This window comes from Onychostruthus taczanowskii, unplaced genomic scaffold, assembly GCF_017590055.1.
Source record: "Onychostruthus taczanowskii isolate IOZ18803 unplaced genomic scaffold, ASM1759005v1 scaffold139, whole genome shotgun sequence".
NCBI classification, from domain to species: domain Eukaryota; kingdom Metazoa; phylum Chordata; class Aves; order Passeriformes; family Passeridae; genus Onychostruthus; species Onychostruthus taczanowskii.
The window spans coordinates 1,130,423-1,141,913 of NW_024498562.1; the positions used below are offsets into that span (position 1 = coordinate 1,130,423).

At 44.1% G+C, this 11,491-nt stretch overlaps 1 protein-coding gene across 1 annotated transcript; it reads right to left on the reverse strand.

Moving 5' to 3' along the window:
• Nucleotides 1–11,407, reverse strand: TK2 (thymidine kinase 2). The gene is made up of 10 exons (XM_041397395.1): nt 11,306–11,407; nt 10,698–10,735; nt 9,879–9,953; nt 8,457–8,510; nt 6,460–6,549; nt 5,036–5,109; nt 2,472–2,560; nt 2,100–2,179; nt 783–863; nt 1–391 (listed from the first exon to the last, which is right to left on the reverse strand). The coding sequence occupies exons 1-10, from the start codon at nt 11,376–11,378 to the stop codon at nt 293–295; spliced, it is 753 nt and encodes a 250-aa protein (XP_041253329.1). The 5' UTR covers nt 11,379–11,407; the 3' UTR covers nt 1–292.
• Nucleotides 11,408–11,491: the final 84 nt, after the last annotated feature.

An 11,491-nucleotide genomic window follows, 5' to 3' on the forward strand; every position in this document is an offset into this window, starting at 1 on the left:
CAAAAAAAAAAAAAAGTAAAGTTAATTCTAGGAAGCAACAGTGAAGTGGGAAATGAGGGATACATGCCATATTTTAGCTGAACAGAACTGACACAGTAAAGCTGATATTTTGTCTAAAAACACAAAGGGAATTGATTCATATTCTGTTCCTGACTGGTACCTGATAATTTCAGAGGTCCAAGTTCACAGCGTTCTACAAAGCATAGTGCAAAAACAATACCATTATATTTAAATATTAAAAATACCAACTCAGACTTCAGTAGGTGATTTCTGATACAACAGTCACAGGCTTCTATAAACAGTGTTGTCTGTTAGCTGGGTTCAGTATTTGGTCCCGGTTTTCCTCATACTTCTCTATCATTTTCTGCATGTCATGGTCAGCTCCAATAACCTTGGAGAGAAGAGGATGAACACTGACAATAACTGACACCGTAAAACTTGGCTTCTTTTGAGCAGAACAGGACTACCAGTGCAGCCAAACTGGGATACTCCTAGGGATTTGCCCAAGTTGCTTTCTGCTGGGAATTTGGCATTCCCTGAAAAGCTCCATGGCTGATCCTGCAAGCGATCCCAGTGAACAGCCTCTCAAATTGCACTGCAGAGATGGCAGACCCCACTTTTGTGCTATACACCAACAGCTATCACGTTTGTCTGAGGTTGTCCTTCCACAAAGGTTATCAGAAAAGCAGATTTATTTATTTTTACCACTAAACAATGCTCCTATTATTTGGAAAGCACAATCCCCCACATGCTGAATTGGTTATAATAAAAATAATACTCACAAGCACTGGGCAGGAAACTTCAAACAGTGCACGTTTAATGAGCCACTCTTCATAGAGCTCATGAATAGCTTCTAAATATTCCTAGAAAAGAAGCACTGGAATAATACAAATGCCCAGGGATGACATACACATTACAATCTTTAATCATTGGGAAGTAGTTAAGAGACACATAAAAGCCTGCAACATGTATCTTTCACTAACAAAAAATTAAAAAGCATCAGAAGGTTTTTGAGAAAAATTAATTCCCAGTACAAACTTTAACTCCAGGAAGACCTCGAAGACACAGCTTACAGGAGCACAGGGCTCTCAGCTCCTTTTAAGATCAAGCAACCATTATTCTCTCCCACAGGTAAAATGTGGTTCAAGATTTTACAGAGAAAAATACAACAAAGTAAGGACAAAAAGGGCAAGGCTGCAAAGAATATGTATGGGAGGCACTTTCTGTGTCAGTACATTTCCCTAGAATTCCCAGTTCACTTCTTGTAACTCAATTTCCTCTAAAAGCTCCCCTGCCTGTCATGAGCTGGCTTTTTTCTTCATGGAGACCACTTCACATTGCTCATTCATAATTGCTCCCCTCCTCTTCAGCAGAGCTGCAAAATAACACAAGGGCTCTTCAAATCCATTACAGGAGGATTTATTCTCCAAATTTCACATGGCCCAAAATTTAGCTCTTTGCACAGATCTTCAGCTGATGATTTGCACAGATCTTCTCCTGAGCCACCCACCCAGGGCTGCAGAGGGAACTGCATTCATGTCTGCTCAGGCTTCTTGAGAAGCCTTGTGGCACGAGGAGCCATGCTGTAAATTGGCACAGAAATCACCATTCCAGCACCACAGTTTGTTTTAAAGCAGATTCCCAAGCTCACAGGTTTCAAGGAGCTGCTTCCTTTCAGCCACAGCAGAGACACTTCTCCTGCACAAACATCCTGGTGGGAGCAGACAGCAAAGTGCCCACGGAAACCTCAGCACCTGCAAGCCCAGGCACCCGTGCCTCACCTGGGTGCTTTTGTGCCATTTCATGGTACAAAGGCAATTGACTTTCACATCCTAGAGAAGATTAGCAGTTGATTAATGCTGCACCTAAAGTCAGCTACAGTGCACTGATTACAAGAGCAGAACACCCGGGAGAGTCAGCATGCAAGACAGATCATTTTTTTAAAATAAATCTAAATTCAATATTCAGGGTTTAGTTTGCAGTGGAAACAGCTGCACCACATTCTGGCAATATACTCAGGACACAACTTTAGTATTTAGATTGGAATCATTCTGTTTTCAAAGTTCCTTGTAAGCACATATATCAGAGGAACTCCTTACCAGAGGAATGACTTTTTCCTCTTCCCTGCATCGTGTCTTTAGCCGCTCATAACAAACTTCAGGAGATGTCTGCAAATAAACTGCAGGAACAAAAATGTTAATAGTTATGTTCAAAGATCAGCTTTAAAAGCAAAGAAGAAACTCACTTCACAAACTATGGAAGGGAAGGATCCTGGCTTGAGTACCACCACTGAACCTCCCCTTCGGCACTACCCAACCCATGAACCACCCACAAACCCAAGCTGTCTGATGGTGGTCACTTTTATATTGAATAATGTGATTATTTATGGGGCAAGAAACAAGAATTATTTGTTTCTCCCAGAAAGGAAACCCACCCACAAACATGGCCCTCCAGACCCATCAAGATGTTACCTATCAAATCAACTGAAACATCAGTGTTGTTCTGGATCCAGTCAAACCATTCACTGAGGACAGCATAATCCACCTCTGGCATTTTTCCACTGAACAAACACAAGAGGCATCCCTCAGTGAGCAGCATGCAGAGATCAACTCCAAACTCTCATTTTGCTCACCTGACCACAATCCCTCCCCATTGACTTCAACATTTGTGAAAAGAAGCCCATGCAAATTGAAGGCTACATAAACTATTGTTTATAAAACAGAAAGACCAAATACTTTCCTTTTTTTTTTTTAAGTACTCAATGGTATTTTTTGCTCAGGTTCTCTGTATCAGCATCAGTTCAAATCTGTCCCAGGACATGCCACCAGAAGGGCTGGATTTACTGAGCAGCACTAACAATTCCTTACAGAAGCCACAGTAAAAGGCAGGAAAAATATAATGTCAGTGTGTCAATAAATTTACTCCCACTGGAAGAAATGTTTGTGGAAAGAGTAGTGAAATATTCAATATGCTTAACTCTGAACTCAGAGCACAGAATGCTGGAGACAAATGTCCCAAAGGTATCTCAGCAACAACAATAAAGTATCAGACAACTCAAGTAAAAGGGAGTTACTGAGGACATGTTAAGAATCACATACTATGTTTTTATTAGTGTATCAATTTTCACTTATTACCATATTCCTAAGTGTCAATTATTACTAATTTTACAGTATCCTCTCTACAAAACTGGTGACAGTAACACATACTCCATACTCTTTCCTAAACGCTTCTGCAATAGAAAAAGTGTTATTAAGAAGATGGAGTTGGGAGGCTCCTGTGCTCTCCAGCTGAATGATTAAGACCAGTTAGGCTATTTTAAATAGGATTGAAGAAAAATATTCCACAGATTTTTAAACCAGTCCCCTGGCAACTTGCTTTGATCACTTGCAAAAGTAAACAAAAGCAATAAAGATATTTCCCTAAGTATGGAAAAAAGCAAAATCCCTGTTTGTCCACCTCCCCTCCTGATCTGCCATCCAGAAATAGGGTAACACTGCTCACTGCTGCTCTTGATAATCGCATCAATTCTGGGTAGCAGGGATCTACATCAGCCAAACTCTGATTGTGCTACTTTCCTCCAGGATACATGGGGGAAATAGGAAGGCTGAAAGGAAATAAGAAAAAGCTCCACTGTTCTTACCCTAAAAGACAAATACATCCAAGTCAATTCTGCATTGACCTGCCCTACAGACAGCTTTCTTTCCCTGGGTAATCCTGGGAGGACTCTGGCTCAACATCCATAAAGATACAGGGTATACAAAAGGCACAAAATGGCGTTTACATTTCCAAAGTTTGCTGGCATTTGGCTCCTACCAAGTCAGGTTTTTACTAAGTCCAACATGAACAGAGTGAGTTTCTATCCCAAGCAGTGATGGACTCAGGGACGGTGAACTGCAGTGCTCCCCTACAGCACACCCTGCACACTCATGTGCACACACTTAAGACTCACCTAACACAGCCAGACTGACTCCTTTTAATGTGTCACAAAACAGCTACTTTCACACATTGCTCAATTATTCCTTCTTTTATTTATAATCCTTTTACACATCCTTTTCTTTTGGCTTGCTGTTGGTACTATCAGCTGCCTTCTAGCTTGCTGTAACAAAACAAAGCAAATGCCTTTTTTTCAACATTTAAAAAGTGCAAAACATCTTAGATGCCCTTAAAATTGTTGTTATTATTAACTCACAGTGTTGCCACAAACAGATTTAGCCTCATAGCAACTAAGTCTTTAGGAAAAAAAGCACTTTGTCTACAATGAAAAAAGAAGCCAGTAACTAAAAATGAGGATATTCCAGGCTGCTTGCAATGTGTGGACTGGGATGAACAATTTGTTTCTCTCCCCACTTCCAAAGGCTTTCCCGTAGCAGAGAGGTGCTCGTGCAGCATGGATGACACCTTGTGGCACAAACTGGATTGGTACCTCCAGGCCACTGAAAAACCCACTAAAACCCATCCAAACAAACAAACAAAACCCTGATTCCTGCACTATTTCAGTTACTTTGGGACAGAGGAGTTATATCTAGGGCAGCTAGGTGTAACTGTTACAATTGTTCTTTCTTTACTCACAGCCTACCAAGGCTTGCAGTCTATTGTGATCCTGTCAATCCTGATCCTGAGCAAGAGCACAGGACTTGAGACCCTGCTTGCAAGAAATGCCAATCCTGGATGCCAGGCTGGATAACACTGCCCAGCCTACAGTCTTATTCTTTCTATCTTTGTGGTTTTTTACCTGTGCAGCATGTGTTTGCTTCAAGTAAGATTTGGGTATTCAGCTGGAGAGCCAGTAACTTCAATAGATGGTGTCTAAATAATACTGAGTGCTAAATACTCAGGAGCACTGCTGAAAAAGGTTTTCCAGAGTCCTGCAGGAAATGGGCAGCACAGCCCATACCAAACATACTGCCACTCCAACACAGAACTGGCAGATTTCACAGGCCCCTTAAATGCATATTACCAAGAAATTATCATTTGATTAGGTATATGTTTAAAATAATGGATCCAAGAAAGTAAAGCAGAAAACCACATGCCATACCTTCGATAGAGGTTTTCCACAAAAATGTGTTTTGCACTGTGAATCGACCGTTCCATCATCCTTATGGGGGAAATCTGCAACACAAAACTTGACTCTCTACATTTTCATGTTTGTTTCTTTTCACACTCATGTGGCACATATGAAATACAATTTTCAGATCTTGTGAGAAACAAACTTACTGGGAGGGTGGGAACCACAAGGCAAACAAGGACTCCTGATCTTACTCTGATTTGTTATTCAGACACCAGTTCAAAGCCAAGTGCTCAGCATTCAGCTGAGCAGTGGAAGGTAACTCAGGGTACAAAAAAGCAGCAATCCATTTGGGATCTGCAGAACAATGGGAACTATTGCTGCCCAAAGTGCTGCTCCATCCCATGCACTGCTGGGTCACAGCACACAGCTGACATCAGACACATTAAAGAAAGGAAACAGGACTTTTAAAAGAAGTAACTGCAGCTGACAGAGCCCTGGCCTCAGCCAGCCCTGCACGTGTTCCACCAGCACTTCATGCTGGAGCAGGGAGATCCTCTGACACTCCTGGGCCTGACAGAGCAACTTCTCACCCAGGTTTCTGCACATTAATGAAGCAAAAATGGCTCCAGCAAATGACAAAAATGCTCAGACTGAAACAGAGGGAAATCCTCACGAATTCTTGAATTAATTTCTTCTCCAGCAGAACAGGATTTCTATTGTCTTGGAAAAACACCTCTTCCAAAAACCTAATGATTATATGTGTCACTTTCATATTTGGCATCGCCAACAGTTTGCCCTGACACAAACTCAGAAAACAGAACATAAGAACAATCAGTAAAATATAAGCATGGTATCTAAGACCAGGTCTTGTAATCAGGGAATGGAAGACAGCATAGAATGTAACAAAAGGTGCTTGAAGGAGAAAAGAATGAAGAAATCTCGATAAAAAGGTAGGATGTGAAATTTAGCATTAGAAAAAAGAAAAAAATTACAAGAAAAAAAGGAAGTCAACCACCTGAAACAGGAATAGAAAATGGTAGTGGAAGTATTTTGCATAAACAGAAGAAATGGCTAAATTTGTACTAGACAGCACGAAGCAGTACTATGAATTCTAACACAACATTACTTGGTATTTGCCAAAGATTTGAAAAAATGAAATTACAGACAAATCACTGACATGAAAGGAGGAAGAAATTTGTACAAGCCTAGCCCTGGAGGGTGTGCCCAAACAGCAGGATCAGTTTGGGGAAGTCGTGAGCAGGCGGGAGGCAGAGGTTTCACTCCCAGTGCACACGCTGAGCGTATCTATGTCTGCACCACAGAAACTCCTACTCACTGCAGGAACAAAGAATGAGTGCACACTGCATCCTAACTCTTGAACAGAAGGTTAAAAATATTTAGCACTCATAACCACATCTAATTGCTCTTAAAATCAAAAGAAGTTTCCTTACCATGGGCCTGGTGTGCTGCTCCAGCATGGTCAGCTGCACGTAGGTCTGCAGAGTTATCCCCCACCTTGATGCATCCTGGTACATTAAGGCCTGGGGTCAGAGATGGAAGCAGGACAGATGGACATTTGTTAGGACACACAGCAGGAAGTTGGGTATTTAGGAAGCTTTTACCCTATAGTAGCATTGCTCTAAGAAGTGCACTAAAACAGCTGACATCAGGTTTGATCAAAATGAAGGGATCATTTGCTCTCCACAATGGAGATACAGAATTACAGCCCTGTCCCTACAGACACTGAATGGGAGGCTGACTGAAGTCAGCAGGAATTAGTTATTCTGCACATGGAACAGTCAGAACCAAGTAATGAAAAAAACCTACCTACTCTATTTTTGTGCCCTGACAGATCCTCAGTGCACCCAGGGCATCCAGAAATCATACAGGGTTCTAAGTATGGTCTGGGCCTCAGAAAAGGTGTCCTTTAACACAGGCTATTCTTCCCAAAGGATCCTCACAGCAGCTCTCAGGTAGCTGTTCCACTTTCTGATTACTGCAATTCCACACTCACACAGAACTTACAAACAACAATCTATCCTCCACAGCAGAGAAAGGATTTCACTCAAAATAAAACATCATTCAGTGTCTGTTGGCTGAGGTGACAAGTTTTAAGCCAGCAGCAAAGCTTCAACCCACAGGTCTGACCTTCTGCTTTGCTCCCTGCCAAGATCAGACTATCCCATTGCTCCAAGGCTGCTGTGGTGTCGTGCAACACATGCCTCACCCCTTTCCTAACAATCAGAAAGGCATCAGCAACTCCTGGGAGGGACAATTTACTGTTCCAGAGGGCCTGTGCTAACACTGATGGTATTTAAGGCTGCAGAGCCTGAGCACAGACCCCTGCCTCAGCCACAGTGGGGTTTCTGCAGAGGGGCTGAGCCCCAAGCCCAGGGCTGACAGCAGGGACCACTTCCAGCATCCCAGCAAGGCCAGTGTGCAGCTGCAGCTGGGACCCAGGGACATCCTGGGGGGAGCAGTTCCAAGAAGCCTCGGCCACCCAAAAGACAACAGAAGTCCTCAACTCCTCACTGGGCTGAATTTTCCTTACCTGCAGCAGCCACAGGATCACAGATTCATGCAGGGTTAAAGGGCTGGAATGGCTTTAAATCCCATCCAGTGCCCCCCCTGCCACGGCAGGGACACCTTGCACTGTCCCAGGCTGCTCCCAGCCCCAGTGTCCAGCCTGGCCTTGGGCACTGCCAGGGATCCAGGGGCAGCCACAGCTGCTCTGGGCACCCTGTGCCAGGGCCTGCCCACCCTGCCAGGGAGCAATTCCTAATTCCCAATATCCCATCCAGCCCTGCCCTCTGGCACTGGGAGCCATTCCCTGTGTCCTGTCCCTGCAGTTCCTGAGGAATTCTCCCTCTCTGGGTTCCCTGCATCCCCTCAGACCCTGGAAGGAGCTGTGAGGTCTCCACACAACCTTCTCCTGTCCAGCCTGAGCAGCCACAGCTCTCCCAGCCTGGCTCCACAGGGGAGGTGCTCCAGTCCCCTCAGCAGCTCTTTGGCCTCCTCTGGATTTGCTCCAACAATTCCATGTCCTCCTTGTGTTGGGGGCACCAGAACTGTTCACAGAACTCCAGTCCAACAACATTAATTGACCAGATCCACCCCTCACCTCACCTCACCTCCTTCCCTTCTTTGAAACAGGCACAAGCACATACGGAAACAACTGCCACACTCAGGGCTTACCTTCCTGGGAATTGCTTTAATTCCCCCCATGGGACACACAATCCTTGCCAAAACCACACTTTATATGCAGTGCTTCTATTACATGCATGTCTTAACCGCAGTAGAAGCTCTTTTGCTGTGTGAAGCTTTAGTTTTTGCTGTGTGAGATTTGGATCACACCTTTTGTAGCAGTTTTGCTGGCTGATAAAAAGCCATCACACATCTTGCTAAAAGAACAGCCACTGTAACTGCAGGAATAATTTCTGCCACTTACCAGGATATTATGACCTCGAACATTCCTCCACTTGGTCAAGGGTTCCTTCAAAACCTGGTTAAAAATAATTACTCCATGTTAAACACATCTTACATTCAAAATACTTAATGTGACCCTACAAGTGTACAACTATTCTTAAGGAATACTTGTGCAGTAAATCAGAGTATTCAGGACTTGTATTTGAAAGCTCATCACACTTAAAAAACCAGCACTGAATTCTGTAATACAAAAGGTAATAAAGAAAATAATGAACACTGCTAAAAATAGAGACATGTCAATATCCAGCCTCTTCTTAGCATTTTTAAACACTGATAGATTACTTTATAAGCCTGGAGGGAATTTTTTTTTTTGAGTCAAAAACAGTGCCATGTAAGGGAAAGAACAGGTTTGGACAGTACTTAGCATTTCAACGACAAGCCCATCCCCTCACAAATTAATTTCTCATAAAGTAACACTTGTCAGCAAAGGAAGAGGATCAGATTGCTACCACATTCATTTTTATTTTATTTTTGTGTTCGAACAAACAAAATGTATAGAAATCTTTTACAAAATTAATCAGATTTTCCCTGAACAGGTAAAATCACAAGAGACCTGCCTGGTTCAAACAGGGTCTAAATCTACAATAATTCTGTAGAGTCAGGCCTAGGAGAATGTCATCAGCCTGGGAACTTAAGTAGCTACCTAAAAATGCTGCACTGTAGGCAAATTAAAGTCTGTTATCCTGTGGATTAACAGCTAATTACTTCATAAGGACAATTCCTGTTAAATTACCAAAAAACATCTGGCAACCAAGCATTTCTATGAGGACTGCTGAAACTTATTGCCAAATGTGTAGCCAAGTCCGTTGGGGAAAGCATTAATATCTGTTGTACAAGAACAATTGTTCACTGAGGTTTGACCTTGATTTTGTTTAAAATGCAACAAGCCTGCCCTTCCCCTAGCCTGTTTCTAAGCACCATGAAATCAAACACCAGATCAGTCTAAGAAATCTCCTGAAACAGTTCTAACAGATTTTCCTTTTATTAAAAAAGCCATCTATTCACTGAGATGTCTGTTACATGGCATAGGTATTTTTACATAATAATTCTCTACTTTGCTTTTACCAGAGCCATCTAAGATTCCAGTGACATGAAATGGCAAACAGGCAAGTCCAAACATGCCCATGCTCTGCGGGTTGCTGTTATTTCATAAAGGCACAAACACTGATTCACAGGTTTTTCTGGTATTTTGGCATCCAGTACATACCATATGTGATCTACATTTCTGTGCTGCAGTTTGACTGTAAAAGGTTGGGGTGCTGCCCCAGCACGCCCCTGGCTCAGCCCCTGCTGCTCCCTCCTCTCGCACCCAAGGACATGTTGGATCTAAGACAAGCAGCTGCTCAGTGAGGGAAATAAGGACAAAGAAACGTGCATCCAGTACCTCAATGCTGGTAGTCTGTGCAAAATAATCCAGGCATGTTGTTTTTCCACTGGCAATGTTGCCCTCGATACAGATCTGGTGAAAAGCAGAGTCACTTTGTCACACTGTGGCAGAGCAGTGACAGAGCGTTAGAAATGCCCCCTGCCCCTCCAACACGCCAGCTCCCCACGCTGGGAACAGATTATTCCATGGGATCCGTTTGGATGTTGTGACTCTCCCAGACTTCCACTTTTCCCCCTCCCTGCTACCCCCACAGCCAGCCCCTGTCCTGCTTCCAGCTTCCTTCCCCTTCCCAGTGTCCCAGGGGCTCCAGAGGGTCACCTGCTGCTCCCCACTCTGTCACAGGCCACCTCAGAAACCTGACTCCCACTTCAAATAAGTGCCAGCTGGAGTAATAACTTCAGCATCCATTATACAGATAGCTTAAACCTTAAGAGGGACCACATTTTTATTTTCAGAAACCTAAACAACTAAAATAAACTAAGACAATTTTTTTTCAACTGCCTTAAAATAATTTATAGTCCGGGGGGTTATAAGGCAATGGCAAGGCTACACATGCAACACTGAACCCAAACTGCCACCTGTCCTGACACAAGCCCTCACAATTTTTGCACAGATCTCCCACAATTTTACCACCATTTTCAGAACCAGACCAGCGTAGCCTTGCAGAGGGTATGACCCAGTGACAGAGCCACCACTACACAGTGACACAGCTATGGCCTACAGCTGCCAATACATACACACTCCAATTATAATGGAATTACAATGAAAGAGGCTGCACTTTTTACTTTGTTTTATGAACAAAATGCAAATACTTACAATTCTCTTTCTAGCGTCTTTTTTTATCAGATGCTTATCTAGAATGGAAATAAACAACAGTTAAAATCAAAGCGGTCTTCATAACGTAGTTATACTGAGTATCTTAATGTGAGACCCTCCAGATCCCGTTTTAGATTCCCTATGGCTTATTGTTACTATTTTCTAAATTATCAGCCTTCAAGGTTTTAGGTAATTATTGGGTCATGTAACAGACACACTGTGGCATCGACTGACACAGGTTTAGCCGAAGTTCTCCACTGTCCCTGACACTGCCAAGAGTCTGACGGTGAGTGCTCACACTTTCATCAGATTTTTGCTCCATCTGCTGCTCCTCAGTGGGTCTCACAGGGGAAAAATGAATTTTGGAAAGACCAGTTGGAGCAGCACCCACTGGCCTCACAGGCCCGGCGGATTACAGAGCAGCTCCAAAACAAACACCTTACACCTCACGACAGCAGTAAAAAACCGGTCCAAGCCAAGCTGAGCTTACAGGACCCTTCACCCAGCCAAGCACGGCAGGAAGGCAGGGACGGGCCCGGCGGTCAGCCCCGCTCAGAGCTCCAGTCTGATCCCGCTCCTGCTGCCCCAAAGCCGCTCCAGAGCCCGACCTCTCTCCTGCTCGCCCGGAGCCGCTCCCGGCTCTGACCCCGCTCCCGCTCCCCCGGAGCCGCTCCAGCGCATCCCGAGGGCCCGCACGGAGCCGAAGCCGGGCCCGGCCCAGCCCAGCCCGTCCCCGCGGTTCCGCCTCGCACTCACGGTCGGCAGCGGCGCGGGGCCCGCCCGCCGAGGGGCCC

Excerpts from the sequence above, each read along its gene's own strand:
- TK2 (XM_041397395.1), bottom strand. The coding sequence starts at position 11,378 with ATGCGCTGGAGCGGCTCCGGGGGAGCGGGAGCGGGGTCAGAGCCGGGA. Across the intron at positions 10,736-11,305 it reads TCCGGGCGAGCAGGAGAGAG|ATAAGCATCTGATAAAAAAA; the intron begins GTCGGGCTCTGG and ends TTTCCATTCTAG. Across the intron at positions 2,180-2,471 it reads TGTTTCAGTTGATTTGATAG|TTTATTTGCAGACATCTCCT; the intron begins GTAACATCTTGA and ends TTGTTCCTGCAG.